General features: G+C 44.5%; 3 protein-coding genes and 1 long non-coding RNA gene across 6 annotated transcripts; 3 read left to right on the top strand and 1 right to left on the bottom strand.

Moving 5' to 3' along the window:
* Positions 1-106: 106 nt before the first annotated feature.
* Positions 107-2629, top strand: LOC144469690 (natterin-3). Its single transcript, XM_078180221.1, has 4 exons — positions 107-157; positions 600-799; positions 1989-2132; positions 2250-2629. The coding sequence occupies exons 1-4, from the start codon at positions 151-153 to the stop codon at positions 2334-2336; spliced, it is 438 nt and encodes a 145-aa protein (XP_078036347.1). The 5' UTR covers positions 107-150; the 3' UTR covers positions 2337-2629.
* A 1586-nt stretch (positions 2630-4215) lies between these two features.
* On the top strand, positions 4216-12441 carry LOC144469680 (putative peptidoglycan muropeptide transporter SLC46). Its single transcript, XM_078180204.1, has 6 exons — positions 4216-5716; positions 9123-9224; positions 9881-10018; positions 10084-10167; positions 10998-11154; positions 11287-12441. The coding sequence occupies exons 1-6, from the start codon at positions 4741-4743 to the stop codon at positions 11477-11479; spliced, it is 1650 nt and encodes a 549-aa protein (XP_078036330.1). The 5' UTR covers positions 4216-4740; the 3' UTR covers positions 11480-12441.
* Positions 9219-20672, bottom strand: LOC144469691 (uncharacterized). The gene is made up of 4 exons (XR_013494028.1): positions 20507-20672; positions 20323-20424; positions 17225-17305; positions 9219-9701 (listed from the first exon to the last, which is right to left on the bottom strand). It is a non-coding gene; the product is annotated as an uncharacterized LOC144469691 (long non-coding RNA).
* LOC144469678 (angiotensin-converting enzyme) lies at positions 12563-19747 on the top strand. 3 transcript variants are annotated; one of them, XM_078180201.1, is made up of 13 exons: positions 12563-13502; positions 16053-16247; positions 16385-16546; positions 16621-16702; positions 16767-16907; positions 16982-17164; positions 17247-17341; positions 17407-17558; positions 17631-17758; positions 17829-18072; positions 18149-18238; positions 18321-18428; positions 18525-19747. In XM_078180201.1, the coding sequence occupies exons 2-13, from the start codon at positions 16062-16064 to the stop codon at positions 19132-19134; spliced, it is 2181 nt and encodes a 726-aa protein (XP_078036327.1). In that variant the 5' UTR covers positions 12563-13502; positions 16053-16061; the 3' UTR covers positions 19135-19747. The 3 variants fall into 3 exon arrangements, with proteins under 3 accessions (XP_078036327.1, XP_078036328.1, XP_078036329.1); XM_078180202.1 differs by lacking the exon at positions 12563-13502 and adding an exon at positions 14992-15626; XM_078180203.1 differs by lacking the exon at positions 12563-13502 and adding an exon at positions 15711-15729.
* Positions 20673-20986: the final 314 nt, after the last annotated feature.

The raw sequence follows: 20986 nt of genomic DNA, 5'->3' as shown, positions 1-20986 counted from the left end.
CGATAACTATCTTTCTGGGCGCGAATCGCATCAGTTCAAAGAGAAAGTAAACATTACGAAGAATAGATAAGATTAGGACAGCTTTTAATGTGGAGTTCGAACGAGATAAGCAACATTTCTGCCCGTAGAACAGGTACAACAGGTGGCAACATGTCAGGTGAGTTTTAAAACACGTCATCTATCCAATAATCGAGTAAATTAGAAACGCAGTACTGTTCAAAGTCTCTTGACATTAACTTGGGAAAACATCTTCGAATACTACCAATTTTATTCAAACGATCTAAGTGGAGATAACTAATTTGTTCTTTTATTCTAATCGATATAATTGATAAAGTCTGACCTTGTTAATTAAGTTTCTGAGAATTAAGAAAGATGGCTCGATATCTGATTTTATAATCGTCTGTATGTTACACCGGATATCAGATAAGCTATACTTTATTTAACAACAACAATTCTCGAGCTTCATTATACAATAACAAGCCTGCTAATTAGCAGAAAGAGAGAGAGAGAGAGGAGGAAGAAGTAAACTTACGACTTACTATACTGACATAAAAATTCAATGCTAGAGTCTCTGAATGAATTAGTCGATTTTTATCAAGGTTATAAGTGGGTCCCAAGAACGAAATACGACGGTGTACCCGATAAAGCCGTTGTCGGAGGTCGTGATGTCGATGGGTGTACCATCTACGTTGGCAGAGCCAACCACGAAAATGATATGCTGCCAGCGAAAGTGATCCCCGAGAAGAACGTCGCTTACGTGAGTTACGGCGGAGAGGAGCACCCCAAATACGACTACGAAGTAAGCGTACTGAAAAATTAGTAAACCTCCAAGATCCATAGAAAATCAGTTTCGAAGACAAAGATTTTAATCGGACATCAGCCATTATTATTCCGAATGCTGCGTAGATAGATTGTCATTAGAGTTGATTGTAAGCCTGTATTAAGGTCCTTCCTGTCGCGATTTAATCCCTGGTATCCAAGCTATCTCTCGATTCGATGGAAAGGGAAATCGATTAAGTTCAAGGCGGACTTGCGGGTAAACTGGCCGGTCCGCTGATTTTTCGCAAATAATCGATGCTTGCTCGGTTGACCAAGCCAGGTCTCGCAGATTTCGTGTCAAGGCAACGATTTCCATCGCGAAACCGGAAGGACCGCATTAACACCAGCGGATCCGTTCTCTCAGGCAATCCCTGAACGTCTCAGAGATCGATCGAATGGAAGCAAAGGAAGTATAAACGATAGAGGGTCACCTGAGCCAATTTCAATTGCCGGATTATTAGTGACTCTAAAGTTCCTCGAACGCTATCTAGTTTGGTGAGCCTCGCTCCTTTATTGATTCATCGGCGCGATTACCCGACTGTTGATCCAACTTATCGATGAACGCCTAATCTACGTTCTTGGCAAACGCTGTACTGTTTTGTCGAAGATATACTGCGATTTCAACCCGTCGACAGCGACGTATAAAAAGATTACGATTCTTCGCGAGACTGGTTTTTATGCAGTAAGAAATAAAAATTCGAATGGCATTAGCATGACAATTAGATGCCACAGAGAACAATTGTGTACACACGCCGGCGTTCCTCCCGATTTATCGGCAAAGGGAATCTCTATTTCCGTGCTGCATAAATCGTCGATTCATTTGCATTCTACAATTTTCTAACAGTTCTTGCGATGACTCGCGAATTCGTTCCCTCCAACACGTTCGTGACGGTAATTGACTGTAAAAGCTGCCGCCTTATCCACCGTTCAATCGACCGCTCAGTCATCTTTCGGTTCCCACGGATTTTAGATCGCGGAAGGTTAAAAAGATGATTACGCCGAATCGAAGAAAACCGCGGTAACGACCACTGCGGAACCAAAATGGCCGACTTCCGCGTCGTGCACGTATCGAATTCTTCGATCGACTTTGCAAGATATATCGCGTAGGATTCCCCCGTAATTTTCCCGTGTGTTCTAATCGAGGAAAATTAATGATTTCGTTCATCTAGATATTGGTTCCTGTGGAGTTCCGCTGGGAATTCGCCGGCAACGGAGACGTGCCCGCTAACGCTGTAGAGGCAGGCTGTACCGACAGTGGAGAACCGCTATACGTTGGTCGCACTTTCCACAATGGATCGCAAACAGTTGGCAAGGTGAAACTTTAAACAATTTTGAAAATTAAAATACAGTTTTTCCAGTTATCCGAAGCATCACTGTCGAAGACCCACCGCTGTCACCACTTTTCATCAGAGAAATGATTTTCTTTGCAGATTCAATGCAGCCACAATTGTCTCTATATTCCCTTCGACGGGGAAGAGCTGTCCTTCCGAGACTACGAGGTCCTTGTCGTCGTCTAACTTCGAGGCACGACTATTCGCATTGCCACCCAAACGAGAACGCGCGGTTTTCACCACAAGATACCCTTGAAGCTCGCACCGGACACTCTACCGATGCTGGCACGAGATCGGAAACATGTTCCATGGAATCGCAAAACAAGCCGTGTCTTATTGTTTTTCGATCAGGTGAAAACAATGGGATTCGATGCGAAGGTTGAACGTGCCGCGCGAGGAAGGTCGCGGGCCACGCCTCGATTTACTTGTACACTTATTAAGCGAATAAAGAATCATTGAAAAAACCGAGGAAAGTTATCGGTCATTTAAGACACGCGTAAATGTCTATAGAACGCGATATCCTAGGACATGTTTATTCCTTTTTCTTTTAACTGCGTCATTAACCGCCCCTTTTTTTGTGGTCTATGAGAATCGGACAGTCACCAGTTTTGTCGGTGGTGCACGCGATTCTTACGAAATCGTTCGCGGGAAATTGCGACGGCGATCGTTAAATAATTTGACGCATGAACGAAATCAACGATTAAATGAAATATTTAGATTACGAGATTTCACGTACGATGACAATCTTGGCGGACGATTCGCGTAGAAGGTGATGCTTCCTTCTTGATTCTCAAGACCGAGGTCCGTAATCCCAACAATTTCAGGGAGCGCGACGAAGACCGGGGATAGGCGAGGAAGACAAAGTCGAGAGACCAGATCGAGGATTATACCAGCGTGTCACGCTCGAACCGGTGTGTTCCGAGTCGGAGATCGAGCGGATGCTTGAGGAAAACATCAAAACAACGGGTCTACCGCGGCTCCGGGTCGAATATTTTATAGCGACACTCGAATTGCGAGCATTACTCACTTGACGACGTCATACGATCAACTCGAGAGTCAGGGCCGTAATCGACTGTCACGAATTCCACGGTAGTAGTCCATGATATCCCCTGGACTCGTCTACTCTAGCCCCTTTTCAAAAGAACGCGGGAACACGTTTCAAAGACATCAGGGGTGTTTGAAAACGTCGAAGGGTTCAACGACGCGAAACGATTCAAAGATGACAAAAGTGTCGAAGGCAAACGAAAACAATGACTCTAAGCAGCGATGATTTTCTCAGAATGCCGGCTCGGTCGGATGATCCGGAGGGGATTCGTAAAAATCCTACGGGCCACAGTAATTGGCAATTCGTCGCAATTGGTCCAGCAAACGTCACCAGGCCAGAAAGGTCCGAGCAATCGTCGCTGCCACTTGATAGAATCTTTTATTCGACGTTCTAGGTGGCCGAGAAGCGCGCTTAGACTGCTTGAGCACACGGCCCTGCCTGAAATAGGCTCCCGGACCGTAGAAGACAAGACGACGGCCGTTGTGATTATTTTATCAACAAATTGCCACATTTAACGCTGCACCTCCGCCAGCCTCTAGCCTACAGCCTGCCCGTTTCAACGGTGCTGCATGTTTACCCTCGGCACTCGGATCTTTCAACGACCCTTTTTCCGTCCAAATCCTGACCGGAAGTCCAAATCAGTTTGATTCTACTTTGCTTCTCGTCAAGAACATCGCGTAGATCGGCCTTAGAATTCGATGGAAAATTTTCTGCCATAGTTGCAGCAAAGTTCTAACCGGAAGTTCGCGTTAAGTTTCTTGATGAGGCTTCGTAGATCGACCCTACGATGTTCTTCGCAAACAGCTCGTACATTCGACCGTCTTATTCGCCGGCGTGCGTCTTCAACGACGCTGAATCTTCGGCAATACGCGCGGGTTGACCTTGACCCGAAAAGCCGCGACGAACAGAGCGGAATCGGAAGCTGTTCGCGCGTGGTTAGGCAGAGTGACGAGGCGTCTCTCGATTCGGCGACGTTTGCGCCGATCTCGCCCGAGCTGTGGGTGGTTGTACCCGATGAGAGGGTACGAAGCACGTGGAAAGGGCCCCGAAAGAGCGCCAGAGGGGACAGAAGCCAGCAACGAGCAGGGAGCAGGGAGCTGAACGACGGTGGAGGCAGGTAGGCAGCAGGCTGGCAGGCAGGAGGCAGGGGTCTGGAGGTGGCGAGGAAGAGGAAGGGAAGGAGGCACCACGCATCTCGTAATGCACAATGGTGCATTAGCCAGGAGTAGACGGTCAGACGGTCTCTCCCGCGGACCGGCTGAAACGGAACCAAGCGGTTCCACCAGTAGACCAGATCCGAAAGACAGTTCGAAGGAAACGAACTCGACATCTTCGAGCGTTCTTCCGCGTTGGTCCGCATGAGTCGTAGTTTGATGAGTCTCGAACAGGCTCGGGAATCCGCACGAGACCTCTCAAACTTACCGAAGAGATCATCCGGGCCACCGATGCCACAGTGACGGAGACGGGGCTGCCTGCAACGAAGAATCTGCGTCCGAAACCGAAATTTAGTGCATCGTGGGTGCGAACGAAGATAGCGAAGACAGAATGGCTGACGCGGCAGCGAACAACCAGGTGGTAGCAACCACGAAGAAGAAGGAGGACTCGATCGTGGAGCAGTCGGTGGTATGGAAGTCGATGACAGTGCGACAAAAGTGGGCCTACTTTACCAGCAACATCACCGTGGAGCCGGTCATGGCCTGCTACGTGATCCCCTGCATGCTGGCGTCCCTGGCCACCCAGAATCTCAGCCTAGAGAAGGCCTGCAGAGTGAACCTGGCCTACTCGGACGAAGTCTGCACAGCCCTGGCCAACAGAAACACCACCGGTTACGAGGCCGAGGAGACGGCGGTCCAGCAGCTGGTCGCCGGTATGCAGACCTGGAAGATGGCTTTGACCAGCGGCCTGCCGACCATCCTGATTTTGTTCATGGGCGCCTGGAGCGACCGGACCGGTCTCCGGAAGCCGTGCATGCTGCTACCGATCGTCGGCGAGTTCCTCAGCAGCGTCAGCATGCTGCTCTGCACGTACTTCTTCTACGAGGTACCCATGGAGGTCACCGGCATCTTCGAGGCTCTATGGCCGGCTCTAACCGGCGGCTGGTTCACCATGTTCATGGGTGTCTTCAGCTACATCGCGGACATCACCACCGTCGAGTCCAGAACACTGAGAATCGGCGCCGCGAACGTGTTCATCTCGCTCGGCATCCCGATAGGCATGGCTCTCAGCGGGATTCTGTACATGAAGCTCGGGTTCTACGGTGTCTTCAGCATCTCCACCGTGTGTTACATGCTCAGCTTCATCTACGGCCTGGTGGTGATCAAGGAGCCGGCCAAACTCCATCTGAAACAGAAAAAGACCGATCAGAAAAAGATGTCCATTTGCAAGTCGATCCTGAACTTCTTCGCGTTGAAGCACATCGAGGAAACGTTCAAGGTCGCGTTCAAGCAGGGCAAGCACAACAGGCGGAAGAGGGTGCTCGTGCTCATGGTGATCGTCATGGTCGTCATCGGTCCCGTGTACGGTGAGTCTCTGTGACCGCTTTTCGAACTAGCAAACGTCGAGAAAGCAATCCGATCGATCGATCCTTGGTCAACGCGACGCGTCCGCATTTTTCACCCGGGTGAAACTGAAATCTAACGAGCAAAGTGAGACACGCAGAGTCCTCGCCGCTTAACCATTGTTTTTCGCGCGCGTGCCGCACCGAACGGCGAGAGGTTACATGAAACTTTCTTCTGGTACAGCCGTCCGCTGTTAGATAAACTAAGAGAGCGCCGCTCCAGACTTTCAATGAACTTTAAGAAACAAGCTCGTGTTTCACTCCCGGCCGAATGAAAGTGGGAAGAGTTTCACGTAACTCTTGTTGATCGTGTTGCTTCTGTTGCGGTAACCGCGAGCATTTCACGTAGTAATTGCAGTAATTCGGCCGCGACCGACTGGCGAAGGGAAAGTGGTATAGGAAAACTGGCGTGTACCGGTCTAATGAAAATGATATTGCATTAGCCGCGCGGAAGCCCATGCTTGCATCGTAGCTCGCGAACTTCTCGTTAAGGAGGACGAACGAACACAATCGGCGTGTTCGAAGATTTGCGATCCACGCGAAAATTAGCGATCGGGGGCCGGGACTCGTCACAGTTTCGGTTTGTCCCCATTCCGACAAACCAGCGGCATGTTAATGCGAAATGACAATACCGCGGCCGATTGCATCGTCAATTACGGATTATTAGCGCATCATGAGTTGGTATTGCGGCAGAGGATTCAAGGCAACTCGTCGTAATTTCATTAGGCCGATAATGCGCGCGGAACATCGTAATGTTCCGGTACGTGCTCGTTGCTTCTTGAAGTCATCAGATTCCGCGAAACCGGCGGAATCTAATCGCGCCGCAAAATGCATCCCGACGCATCTTAGAAGATAGGGGAAAGTTCCGCGTCTCCCAAATGGACCGAAATACGCGCAAGTTTTCCGGACATTCTCCGCATCCCCGATTGCACTGTTTCGCGGTTGGGGCTAATTGATAATTCGACGAAGCGAGCCAGTTAATCCATCAATACACGACAGCCGCGCGAGATGGGCATGCTAATACCAATCGTCGGAGACATTGTGTAATTGGACCGTGGAATTGCCGGACGCTAATTAAATCAAGCGTCACCATTAATTCGATCAAGCTGAGGACTCCTTTTCGACCGGTGGTTCGCGCGCGTGGCTTGACTGCGTTGCGCGCTTCTTAATCAGTGAAAGTTTCATAGCCGAGTCCGCCTTCCTTTTTCCACCTCTGAATCTAGTCTGAAAATAAATCGTCGGAAGCGGCTTTCGACCCAGTTTCTTATCGCCGCGATTGAATCGCGATTAGAATCGCGGCGACGCGTGTCCAGAGAATTCGCGCAGGATAGTTAGCCGACGATCCTGTTTTGCCAAGTGTTCCCCCGCATCTTTTTTCGTCGCGTACACCGTTGTCGAATGCTCTATGCTCAAAGGAATTCTTCCTTCTCCTCGAGAACTAATCAATCTTGCTGCCGAGTCCTTGATGCCCGGCAAACTTTCTGTTTTGCACAATTTTTTCGCAGCGTCTCTCGCTCGTACCTTTCATTGAGCAGAGCGTTCGCACATGTTGCGAGAGCGAATAGAAAGCATCGTCGATCGATCATTCCGGCGACGTCCCGGTAGCTCCAGTGGCAAACGAGTCGGAGCAGCTCTGTTGTCCGGGATCGTTTAAGGAATAAACAGGGCGGGCGGTTCTGTTCACGGTAGTACCTACGCGCGAAGTCAACATACCTATTAGAACTATATTCTGTGCGTACGAATGCTAATACGGTCTGATGACTTAAGTACTCTGATGTAATTTCAGATCTTTGACCGTCGGAAATAAGTCTAGTCTTGGCCCGAAGGGTTCGTGTTTGTTTGCGAACCGCCGCGATCCCACGATCGATTCTCTGAAATAGACCTCGCGAGAACCAATGGATGTGTCCCGGCAGCGTCTCCTCTTCTCGGAGCTAGACTGGAAACACGGAGACCAGAACGCGACCGGAGCTCGAAAGCTGATTGGATTCTGGTTTAATGAAACAAACTGGATCGCACGGGTCGGTAAATGCTCCTCGAGCGTCCGTCGTTAACGTTGACGTTCGCGTTGACGTTGACAGACGTCCCAAACGAATCGCAAAGAAGCGAACGCGTGGAACGATTCAATCTAGAAATTCTTCACGGCTCCATCCTCCGAGCAACAAGTGATCTAACCGTCCCGGACGCGTTTTTCGACAGTGGCCGGTTGCTTACCCGTCACGAAACCTGCCACGAATTATCGCATGGATCCGTGTTAAGGGCAGATTATTCTCAATTGAGTCAACTCGAAAATTAGGTTCTTCGTTTGAATTCTCTGAATCGGCGCGGGGATTCTTGGTCATTACGAGCCGTGTGAACACAGTCTAGAGCCACGGTTCCGGTTAGAACAGGACCGTCGACGATCCATCGATCGATCTCCCCCGGAACGAGTCGCGGCATTTTCATTCGCTGGCTATCCCGCACGCAGAGAAAAACCTGGAAAATATAGTACAAAAAACGCGTGAAGAAACAGGAGCCGATCTAATTGGTTAGTAACAATTAGTCGACGCGCATCGCCGTGCAACATTAAAAGCCAAGGCGTTATGGTAATTAATTATTACTCATCGCATCGCGTTCGAGTTTGGATTTCCCTTTCCTGTCAGATCAAACAGCGGATTAAAAGCGGCTTTAGGATCGTCGGATTTTCCGCGGGGCCGAAACGATCGCAAAGAAAACAAGACAATGACGTGATAACGACCGAAACTCGACGGAAATGATTAAACGGAGACCGGTGATGAACGAACTTGTTGTGTAACGTCGGTGCATTCCTTATGTAATGCCAGGATAATAACGCCTCGAAAATGACTCGGGATCAAGTTGGTCACGGTGCGGAATTTCGTGGTCGATCGCTCGCTCACCTAGGATCCTTCAGATCCATCCTAACGGATGCTAGATGAAACGCGGATATCGTGGCCGCCCCGTGGTCCGAGCAGCGTCTGTTCTACGGTGGCCTTGGACTTTCGAGGAACGCTGAATACTGGACGAAAAAGGTTCTCCTTGGTTAAGCGCGGTCTTCCGCGTATAATTTTCAATTGAACTTTTCGAGTCGGTTGCGCGCCGTTTCGCCGACGGTGCGCAGCAGCATTGCAGATGCAACGTTGTACGTTCAGCTGCAATTCTGAAAAACGTTTTGACCATGATCTTTCATGCTGTACGAGCGGAACCGTCCCACCCACATGGGATTGTCCGTGGTTTGCAAAACTACCGTCGATTCTCGCGTGCGTGAAAATGCTCGTCCTCTACAACAATGACCGAGCGGCGGCGGCCTGTCCGATTAACTTTCGTATTTTGGTGCGTGGATAACGAGACTGACGTCATGTTCTCTTGATTCCAGGTGAAATGGGGGTGATGTATCTTTACATGAGGTACAGGTACCACTGGAACGAAGTGAAGTTCAGCATGTTCACCACGTTCGCGATGGTCACCAATCTGATCGGTGAGTGAGCCGATTAAAAATCAATGGTCGTTAACGGTGCCGGCGAAACAGGAGGCCGCAATCACAATTGTGCAGAAATAATTAAGCATGCAATTGGCCAAACATGTAATTCGTGCATCAACAAAGTGGACGCGGCGGCGATTGTCATCGGGAACGGGTAGAGAAAATTGCTGGCTGAAGACGCTTCCGCGACCGATTTCCCTGATGACATTTAATTTCTGCATCGTTCGCATTGTTTGCCGCGAAGGTTCTCTTTCTTTTACGCGGAACTGAGATATCTTCGCCTTGATTACGTCGAACACGTGAGAGAATTATACACGGTGGAGCGACGGAGCGTGCTCGCACGTGAGGTTGCATCCGCCATTTATCCGCCGCGATGCAGCGAGACGCGGCTTCGTGCGTGGTGCAGCGTTGCACGCCAACTTGTACCCTTGTCCTCACTCTCCTCCTCTCTCTTCCTCTTTCGAGCTCCTACTTCTGTAAACAATCCCATAAAAAATGTCAAATTAAACACTGAAATCGCAGTGGTCATTTTCAAGGAGACCAGCCTTTGAGCAACAAGTGCACCAAACTTGCATAATTGATTATGCAGATGCGTTTTAACGTGTACATCAACCGGTGTTACTATCGATTTATATAAGAAACATTTGTTGCAGGAACCGCAATTTCTGTTGGCGTATTCAGTCATATCCTGAAAATCGACGACGCGATCGTCGGGATCATGAGCTCAATGAGCAAGATCCTCGCCGGCTTCGTCTACGCGTTCGCCACCACCGACTGGATGATCTATTTAGGTAAAAGGGAGCTCTACGAATCGATCGTCGACAGACTAATTGCGGATCGTATCTCTGAATTGCAGGTGCAATCGTGGAAATCGTGAACGGGACGTCGTTCATCGCGATGAGATCGATAGTGTCGAAACTGGTATCCGCGGACGAGCTCGGTGAGTGATCCATGGATCAACGAAATAAGAAACCAGTATACGCTTCTACCGTTAAGCGTACACAGGGAGCGCGTGCGTCGGTGCAATTAGCGATGCATGCGAATGCGATTAGCGCATACGGTGGCAAAAGTCAACGCGCGATCCATAAACACGAGTACAGAAACACCTGCGCCGAGTATGCAAATAGTTTCGCGACGCGTCAGAGAGATGGATCGATCAGCTTCGTGCCGATTAACATTATCATTAAACCTACCGAAACTCTAAAAGTAACCAACGAGTGTTGCTTTCGCCATTTTTATTTTAACGTTCCCTTGGATTAAGAAATCGATTTGTTTCTATAATATCAAATTTTCCTATAACGTTTGTAAAATGAATTCGGCAAAGTTAGATGAACACGGGAGATCGACGCAGCGTCTGTAAGATTCCTGATGACGTTACAAGGTAGAGAGACTAGTTGCGAATCGGATTACATATCCGTGTCTGGTTTTTGGGGAGAACGCCTTGGAAACACGATATCATTAACAAATGACTTTGTGCCGGTGTAACGTGGCAATTTGCCAGGAATTATGGGAATTGTACCCGTTTGAAAATGGCGCGATAACCTTCGCGGTAATCGGACTGTTTGCTGGCGTTTTACCTTCGTCGTCGCTCGGCGTTTCCACGAAACCGTGTAAATAGAATAATTTTATTTGATCTTATCCTCGAGCCAATTTCCCACGGACTTTTCTCTTAAGTGGCGTTGGCCTAACGAGGTTTTCCTGTCCTAAGTGGTTAAACAGTCCGAACGGCGGCCTTAGAAATTCTACCGCAATTTCTGAATGGTTCCACAGGCAAAGTGAACTCCTTGTTCGGCGTCTGCGAGTCGCTGATGCCGCTCGTCTACGGGCCAATGTACAGCTCCATTTACGGCGCAACCATGAAGTCTTTCCCAGGGACGTTCTTCATCGTCGGCGCCTGCATGACCATGCCCGCTGTTTTCGCCTTCTTGTGAGTCCCTTTGGCCGGCACAGCTTTTTTTATTAACCCTTCCAGAACGAATGTTGCAAACCTACGATTTAAAGTAGTGTTAGTATATTTGAAAATAGTTTCCGGTGAAACTAACCGCACGATTTCGAACAGCTGGCTGTACACGGAGCACCGAAGGGATCGTCAACTCCTGGAGCAAGAGACCAACAAGTCGAGCAATAAAGCGGACGGCCAGGAAACCGAGGGCGATCCTAGACAGACCAAGTGGCAGATCTCCGGCGAAAAGAAAACCGATGTTCCTACAATGAACGGGGTGACCAACGCGGCCTTCGAGGCCGATCGTTAGCCGAACTTAAGCTCGAGACGCGCAATTTGATCGGAAATTCATTCGGGAAGAGTAATTCTGGAGTGAATGAGAGAACGACGGACAAACGGCGTATCGATGTAGGGGATTAGAAAGAGAGAGAGAGAGAAGCACAGCACACCCAGAAACTCTGTCGAGAGATCGTGAAACGAACAGGTTTAACGTACTATATTTTCCGGTTCTTAAGTTGCGTTGCGAACGAACTCTTTCTTTTTTTCTTTATATTTTTCTTTATCTCGAAACTCAAATAAAGGATAACTCTATTTGGGCAACGATGTTTTGCAAACGAGATTCGAAAGTGTCGAGACAGAAATCGTCGATCGATTGGTCGATCGTCCGTGAAATTGGATCATGTTTTATTTTTCTCTGTTTTCGCGTGTACATTTCGTTCTGGTAAAGAATGCGACAACCTGACGAAGCTATCCTTTATTTCCAGTTCTAGTACAAGCAGTCTCCGGTACTTAAGCGAATTGTGACAATAGACGAAACACGAAACAGAGGTATTATCTGTTCGAGCGTATCAGTATTACGAACGCATACATCTCCCCCCGCTTAGCTGCTAACTAATTCATGGACAGTTTCATCCTGCGCTCGATATTTCTTTCAGCGCCTTGGCTGCCAGGCATACGGGTGCCATGATCCTTTCAGACATTCAAATTTCAAATCGGAAAGAAAACATCGATTCGAGAAACGGGGAAATATCGAAATTGTTTCGCGCGATTGCGTGGCAGTCATCGTGCAGAATGACGGAGAGACTCTCCATTTCTCAAGGGAGTATCGCACGCGAGCCAGATATCGATTGTACATTTTTATTGAATAGTATTTATATTAAGAAGCCGCATCATTTCCGTACGTGTATTATAGCTTCTTGTGATATAGTACAATAGTTTTGTATTTAGGAGATAAATAGTGTTACGGAAATAAAAAGTTTTCATTAACCATTACTCAGGACGACCTATCACCGAAAGGTCCATAAAATTTCAGGGATCTGCTTCACCGACATCTCCGTAGATCCCTGCCTTGCCATTGTCCGTACGAGAAGTTTCCCAAACTGTCGCGCCATCATTGGTCACAATTTGGCAACTTTCTTAAACGATTATTTGAAAATGCTGCAACATACATTAAACTTCGTTGCCCCATGTACAAATGTTGCATAACGAATTACAAACGAAATAAAGAAACATCGAACGTAAACAGTTCGCGATAATAAGTCAGGAAGCTAAACAAAGTATGTCTTATCTATACAAAAATAAAAAGACATATTTTTCCTTCAAAGATTAGCGTCCTCGCTTGCGCGTATAATCGAAGAATTGAAACATTCGAAAGAAGATAAAAGAAGCATGACAAAATAAAACGATTGCGCTTCGAAAATTTGTAAAACGCGTGGCGCGCGCATCGATCGCTAGGTCGGTAAAATTGCTGCGGGTTATCAGTGGAGGTCGGATCGCCTGGCAAGGTGTACGATCAGTGTGCAATCGTGTTCCCGATGACTGTGCGTCACGTCACGTCACGCTGGCCAAGCCACAGTAACGCACCGCCGTCGAAGCGAGGTGGCATGATGTGAAGGAATTTAGATCGTGCGAACTTTGTACAAATAGTCATAGTGTTGACGCGCGGTTCGTCGTACGTGCCGCCTCGTATCGCCGATAACGTTAAACACAGTTGAATCGCGATCTCGAACGTCTACGAAAGAGTTCGCGGCTATCCTTGTGCGTTTTACCCCGTGTTCGACACGAGGTCGACAGAAATCGGGACACAGGCGACGGGGTCAGGTTTTCTCCGAAAAATTTACGTCGGCCGCAGAGAAACGACGCTCTCCTTTTCATTCTCTCTATCTTCTCGCTTTCTCTCTCCCTCTCTCTTTCTCTCTCTCTCTCTCTCTCTCTCTCTGTCGATCTCGCACGCGGAGACGGCGTTCTTTTCTCTCCGTTGTTAACGCACACGGACAGACAGAGACACAAGTGAAAACGTGAACGTCGAGCGAAACGACGCTCGGCCAGCAAAGGTGAGCAAGATTCGGGAAAACTAGACTGAACTCATTTTCTTGACAACGGTCCAATTACGCATTCTTCGGTCAGAGGAACACGTCGTCCGAGAAAATTATGACGTGCCAATCTTTCGAGCTACAATTCGTCGAAATGTCTACATACTTGGATCTTTTTTTGGCGGCTTCGTGATTAGGGGATGAAACAACCCTCGCAGAGTGCTGAATGAAAAGATTATATTCATTGCGTAACACGACACAATTTTGACGTCTATTTGTAGCAAGATTTCCTTAGACTAACTTCTTTTTATAGTTTTGATTTTGTTTTCCTTTTATTTAAATATAAATCATCGCGACGATTGAAAGCTACACGCGGGAGTTTTGCAACTCTTTCGAAGATTCTCACCCTTGCACGAACGAATGTTAACGTTCCCGATAGTTTTGTATGGTTTTTGTAAATACTGTTATCGGATGACGTCACGAAATTGCGGCATATGATTCTTCCTAGTTGAAAGCTTGTACTAGTCCGTAAATATGTAACAAGTTTTTAAGCAACGTCTAGTTATCGGTTATGATCAATATGTGGACGATAAACAAACCATGCAATCTTATCGAAATCGAACTAGTTTGCGACGACGTTAACTATAAATTACTTTGAAACCGATCCTAATTGTTGGTTGTACGTTGTCACGTAAATTCTGTTCGGTAAAAACTTGTCTTTCTTTCGTGAACGCTCGAGGTGATCGCAAAGCCTTTATTGTCGCTAAAGGCCGTGCTATTTTCTCTTTATCTACATACAGCGACAGCCATACAAATTACAAGTTCGTAACAATAAATGCCAGACCGGTTTCCGTACAAAATAGCTTATTTAATGTTCACGGTAGAACGATGCTGAAAAGGTTCCGAGTATCGGTAGGCTTCGTGGAACACGTGAATGATTCCTGCCCAGAACGGCGTTACGCCGGTTGGCTGTTGCCGGCAAGAATTATTCGAGGACGCGTTTTGAAAGCTTATCAGATGCAGGAAACAGCTGAGCGTGAGCTTTATCGAAGCTAGCATGGATGATTAATTCGACCTGTATGGTATAATATCGCTACATTCCATTATCGATGCTTGCTTGACCCTTGTACAGACGCCCCAAAAGCATTGCGTTTATCGACGACCACGTAATCGTCCGCTCGTCATTGTCTTTCGGTGAATTTCTTCGTTTCACGTGTATTTTAAACGCGTATCTCTTACATGTCGCGGTGGTAGCGTCATCAAACGTTTTGAATTACCAATTCCAATGATTGATAGTGACTTAATCATGGTATCGACGCGATTGCGTGAACAATAACTGTGCAATGCGTATCGACGACGCAATCATAATCAGACGCCGCAAATGTCTGCATTTCGATTCGCGTTTTTATAATCCGGATTGCCAGCAAACACAGAGAATCCACGTGTTAAATTTACGATCTTAATAAGTAAGTGTTTTCATAAACAACCGGTATGGAACGTTAATTGTTGACTTCATTTTGCTGTGCTACAATTTGTGCCTGCGCGCACGTCGCAGAGGAACGCGTAAACATCTGTAGTCTGTGCGCGACAATTCCGCGATTTTTATGGTAACTGGAGCTCGTGCATGTCACCTTTTAAGTACACAGCTGACTTATTCAATAAAACTTGTCTGATTCTGCGAAAAATTAGCGTATCTTATCCACGTAATTTCAACGAACAATCTCGCGACTATTTCTTGTTAATAACGGTGAATTATATCGCGCGATGCAAACCCTTGATTATTATTACCAAAACCCGATAGAGTTTCGCACGGTCACTCAACCATTTCTTTACGTCATAAAAAACGGTGATAGGTCGTGATGATCTTCGATGATCAATTTAACGTTTCAATAGAATCTGTCGACGGTCCCGATCGTTTGCTTGGGCGCAACCGTATGCCAAATTAATAACAATTAAATCCGTCGCAGTGGTGTGACTATAGCCAATCGGCTGTCCGAAGATTAACGAGCCTCGATTACCAATACTCTAGTTAACGTTGTCTTCTCTGTACATCGACTCCCGCGTTGGTAGCCAGTTGGCCGGTATTATCACGCGAGAAAACAAGCACGAGACCAGGCGCGCAACGCTAGATGATCGTAATTAAAGGTCGTAGAACATATCCTTCAAATGTCGAATGACAAACAAAAACAATAAATCGGTTTCATAATTGCTTTTGCTGGTGAGGACGAGCTAACTAGGCGTTTGTCAGGTGCTCTTTAACTTGGTCCACGCTATGCTTCTTAAGATTCTAATGTATTCACTGAACCAATGATCAGTGCAAAGCTGCTAATACAAAGACTAAATATTGAGTCACCTCAATGAGGAGTAATAGTGATGGAATGACTTAATGCAATGATGACTAAGATATTTCTAGTTTCGATACGGTGAAACCGTAAAACCCTCCGATAACGGGAAAGATAGATATTCATGAAAACCAGATGGTCGACCAATATTTGAAAGTTTTCAAAACGAGTTCTCTGTTCCCTTTTGTGGTCTTGTAGAACCGACTGTCATGATCATTTTCTGTTACAGCTTAAAGGGATGCCACCAAAATGGGCTTGGATAATTTTTCATCTCGTGATTAGCGCGGCTGCGTCTTTTGAGCATGACTCATGGAAGGCGTTCATACAGTTAACAGAATTCGATTACGAGGATAGCTGTTTCTCTACCGCTGAAGCTGAATGGGCGTTTGTTAGTTCCCCGTCCAATAAGACACTGTCCATATGGGTAAATCTCTGATAACGTATTAACTTATCTGTATTCGCAAATAGTTATCTGTTCGTTCCGTACACGTAGCTTTACCGAGCTTATAGCAAAATCAAATAGAAAATTGTATATGTTTGTAAACTTATGTCGGGTTACAGGAAGAGAAACTGGTAAATTATGCTGATTTCAAACGCATACAGCAACTCGAAGTTGCTGATAGGCCCAGGGATAATAATGTTAGCGATCCCTCCTCGCAATATAAATATAATGTTGCTATGAACATAGGAGATGCTCTACTGAACAGTACTGATTTTAGAACGGTAAGATGCATTTTTTTAAACCGAACGGTCAAAGCTTGCCATCATAGAGGATTTCAAATGATCTTACTTTGCAGCTTGTTCACTTTGCTGGGACAGCAGAGTTCAAAAGATTATCTGCAGTGTGTAGGGTATCCTTGACCAACTACACACAAAGAGGTATAGATATCAAATAACTAATAGAAATGTATCTGCTAAATATTGAAACTATCAACATTTTCAGATGTGGAACGCGTGCTGCGCTTCAGCAACAATGCTGAAGAGAAGAAAAATGTGTGGACAGCATGGCACCAAGAGCTATCTGACTTAGTTAAAAATATTACAACTGTTCTCCCATTTGTTGAACAAGCTGCCAAAGAGAATGGTCAGTTTTTGAAAGAGAATAATTTAATTTTATATTTGCTGAACGATAATGTAGCTAGTGGTATATTGTTTTAGGTGCTACAGATTTTATACAATACTGGGAATCGTTGAGTGGATATAAAAACGGCTACGAAAATATTAAATATGAATGGAACAGAATCGCTAATCTTCATAAAAAGATACTACAGCATGTATTGAATAATTTATCTCATAAATATAATTTCAATGCGAATGAGACAATCCCAGCCTATTTGCTTGGTGAGTTAACATTGCGGGACAGTTCTATTAATAAAAGAAGAAGTTTCTTATAAACTTTACCTCATCTTCGTCTACTTTACAGGATCGCTGCAAGGAAGCGACTGGACTCCGATTGCAGTGGATGTAGCTCCTCATCCAGACCTAGTGCATAACATAAAAAAGAATCTTTGGAAAAGAGTATGTACTAATTGTTTTAATAACAGCTGAATGTAAATTAAAACGTTAATTGAATATCGTTTCAGAAACTTCTTGGTAAATCGTTGTACAAAATTGCCTCCGATATGGGCGTAAAATTATTAGATAATGTCCCACAATCTGAGTTTTGGAAGAATAGTAATTTTAACGGGCAATGCCCATCTAAACTAATTAATTTTTGTAAGGATAGTAACGTGAGGTGTGTACTTTGGGTTAATAATGAACTACACTTGCATATTTCGCATAACATTGTAACTAAATATCCTTGCAGAGTATCTACTTGCTACCAGCCTACATTGAGCAATTTTCTCTCGGCTCACAAAAATATAGGCAAGGTGTTATTCAATCAAATGTCCGCGGATAATGTTCCAGTACTTACTATAGCGAATAGATATTCCGGTAAGACTAGTATATTCTAAAATATTATATTTATTGTAATATGGAAATTAACATCTACGTAAATTTGTAGTTTTAGAAGAAGGTGTAGCAGAACTGTTTGGCATCCTAGCAGCCAGTCCAGCTTGGCTAAACCATTCTGGCATTACAGAAAATTCGGTCAGCAATGATCAAGTTTTAATGATATCCTTAATGATAACTGCATTGGACGTACTACCTCGACTAGCTTATTATATGTCGGCGGATATGTGGAGAATCAAGGCCATGGAAACAGACATGAAACCCGAGAATTTAACATTATCATGGTGGCAGCACAGGTATTTATTGCGTCAAGTATTAACGTAATATAGGAATGCATTTTACTATATACTGATTTCGAATGTTTTCTTCAAGGCAAGAATACGAAGGTCTGAACAACAATGGAACAGAAATACCCACGTTTCTAAATGACGATTATATCACCAGCAATAAACCATATCTTTCGTAAGTAACAGTAATGATTAAACATGTAATTGTTCTGATTGATACTTTCGCAGTATTTGCATAAGCAAAATTAATTTTTCAGTAAGATAACGGGAACAATTCTTGCCTTCCAAATCTATGAATATCTCATGGAATCCACCGAAGTCAGATACGACTCCATCGTGGGGAAACAATCGAAAGCTGATTTTATGTGTGTATCAACAAAAATTAATAACACCTTTGTCAATGACTTAGAAATTTTTCGACTGAGACAGGAAATTAATAATTATACTTTTCTCATTAACAGAAAGTTAGTTCAAAGTGGAGGAAGCAACGAGTGGTCAAAAATAATCAAGAACATCTTAGAAATAACAGAAATATCTGCTGATCCGATTTTATCGTTCTTCTCTCCTTTGGAAGATTTCATCGACGAGTTGGATGAAGATTTCAAGTACAAACCAATAACCGTGAAGGAGTCAGAGTTACAAGAATTAGAGAAGAAGATAGTTGCAGAAGTAAATGCCCCTACAACGACCACCGTTACGCCAAGAACGGTACTCGCGAAAAATAGAATAGTAACGTCAACGCCTTCCAACAAAGAAAATAGTCTAAGGGCTGATGCGAATGCCGTAGCCGACAGCAACAAGAGCTTAGTGTCGAAAACATCCGTACACGGGACAGAGCAGAAGTCTGAAAACCATGATCTGTCGGGATCAGAAACGTCAATTAAAGTTCCTTCCGATGAGTCATTAGACAATAGTACAGACCCCGACCAAGACACGAAACCAAAGATGAATACTAGTAAAGCGGTGTGGGCGGTAGGAGCAGTGCTCCTGGCGACGATAGTGATTTGTGTAATAGCGATCTTCGGCCGGCAACGATGCCGTAAAACGCCGAAAAATAGACGATACGTTTAACCAACAGGTCTATTTAGGCCGACGAAAAGGCATATATTTATTGTTCTTTGCATTTAGATTGTAAGGTCTCCTTTTTTACCCGAATAATTTATCGTCATCCAGAGAAAGACATTACAACTGATTCGCAATATCGTGAGATCGTACATTCCTTAGACTGCTCGTTGCGGGACGAAAACGGAGGCTACACGCTCAATTCAAAGTTCTTTCGCCCAATGAGCAGCACGCACAGCAAAGAGAATGTCAAAGAAACGGAATCAGACTTTCGATACAAGAAAAAGTATTAATCATTCGCGTTCTTTGAGTATAAAATAAAATTTATTTAACCTAAACCGCGATATGTAAATAGACATACCTTAACCACTTGCCTTGCGACGTCTTTTTGTACTTCCTAAAGTTTGGAAATTCAAATATTTGGCGCGCCGAAAGTGACAGGGTCGCGCGTGCTCTATCACGTGATCAGCCATGCCGTCATTGGTTTGTCTTGATTGAATCCAGTAATGAACGGAATAACATTGAAATTTTATTGTAAGGCAAGAGGTTGATACTGTTTAAAAAAAAAAAAACAATATATATATATATATTGTTTTTTTGTTGTATTTCATACCGAATTGTGCACAAATAGATCACGAATTGTAGTATAAAAGTTGATCGTGTATACCAAGTACAACAGTGTTCCTCTACAAGTATGCCAAACCGTAGTAAAAGAAAAAAAAGAAAATCGAATTGAACGAGATTTTCGAATAGTTTCCGCCCTCTATTTTCTATAGATCCTTTAGAGAATTATACGTCAGTAAAGTCTTCGTAAATTCAAGTTTATAGCGAAGGAGTTTATCCTTAAGACGTGTACATAATTATCGAACAAATAGTAGAATAAAAAATGACGACAACGTGTCTATTTGAACGTGACAAAAATTCACAGATCGGTCAACATTTTTCTACCATTAATACGAAACGTGTGCGTCATTTGTAATGGAGTGTATGGAAGATTTATATTTTTTATAAAAGTATATTTATTTTGTACCTCACGAGAGATGCGTTAATAAAAATCTTGTTTCGGTACAAACATCGGATTCTCTATTATTGCTACCTCTTTAAAAAATTTTCTACACATAACTTTAAAATCTCGAATTTCTAATTATTTACTAAAACAAATGTACAGAAAATTGAAATTATTAATTTATTACATACCTTGGTTATGTTTTCTGAAGCCCTCGCGACAGTATAAAATTATGTCCGTAGCAGTTGCCACTTGATAAATGCAGGTTTCCACGAGAAGTTTCCACGAGTACACTGATAATATTATAAAATATTAGAATACTTATTTAACAAATTTAAACAATATAGAAACAAAAATTCAACTTTTACACTTTACCTTGACAGTAAAAATCCGATTTAAACGACGCGTAGTGACTGACTGATACGCATTTAGCTTCTACTACCTGATTGGACCCGTTTTAAAAATGCTGCGCACTGATTGGCTGGGCGTATAAGCGACCCCATTAGCCAACTATCTAAGTCCAGAAGCGCTACTTTTGAATCCCCGCCGAGTGCTCATTAAACTGCAGATATATTATATGGTTTTTTAAACACAGAACTATTTCAAAAGCATGTATACTATCTTCCCACGTTACGTGAAACCTGAACGTTTAACTAAAATTTAATTCTATAAAGAAATAAAATATTATACACTTATTCTGCAGTAAAAATATGATTACCAGATGATTTTGAACACCGAAAATATTATAACAAACGAAGTTCAATTAAATTCTGTCTCTAAAAAGAAAATAGAATAAAGTTTTTGATATTTGAACTGTAATTTTTGCAGAAGAGATTGCAACACACTTTCAGTGCG

The sequence above is a fragment of the Augochlora pura genome, chromosome 5 (assembly GCF_028453695.1).
Source record: "Augochlora pura isolate Apur16 chromosome 5, APUR_v2.2.1, whole genome shotgun sequence".
NCBI lineage: Eukaryota > Metazoa > Arthropoda > Insecta > Hymenoptera > Halictidae > Augochlora > Augochlora pura.
This window is presented reverse-complemented; position numbering and strand designations above follow the sequence as displayed.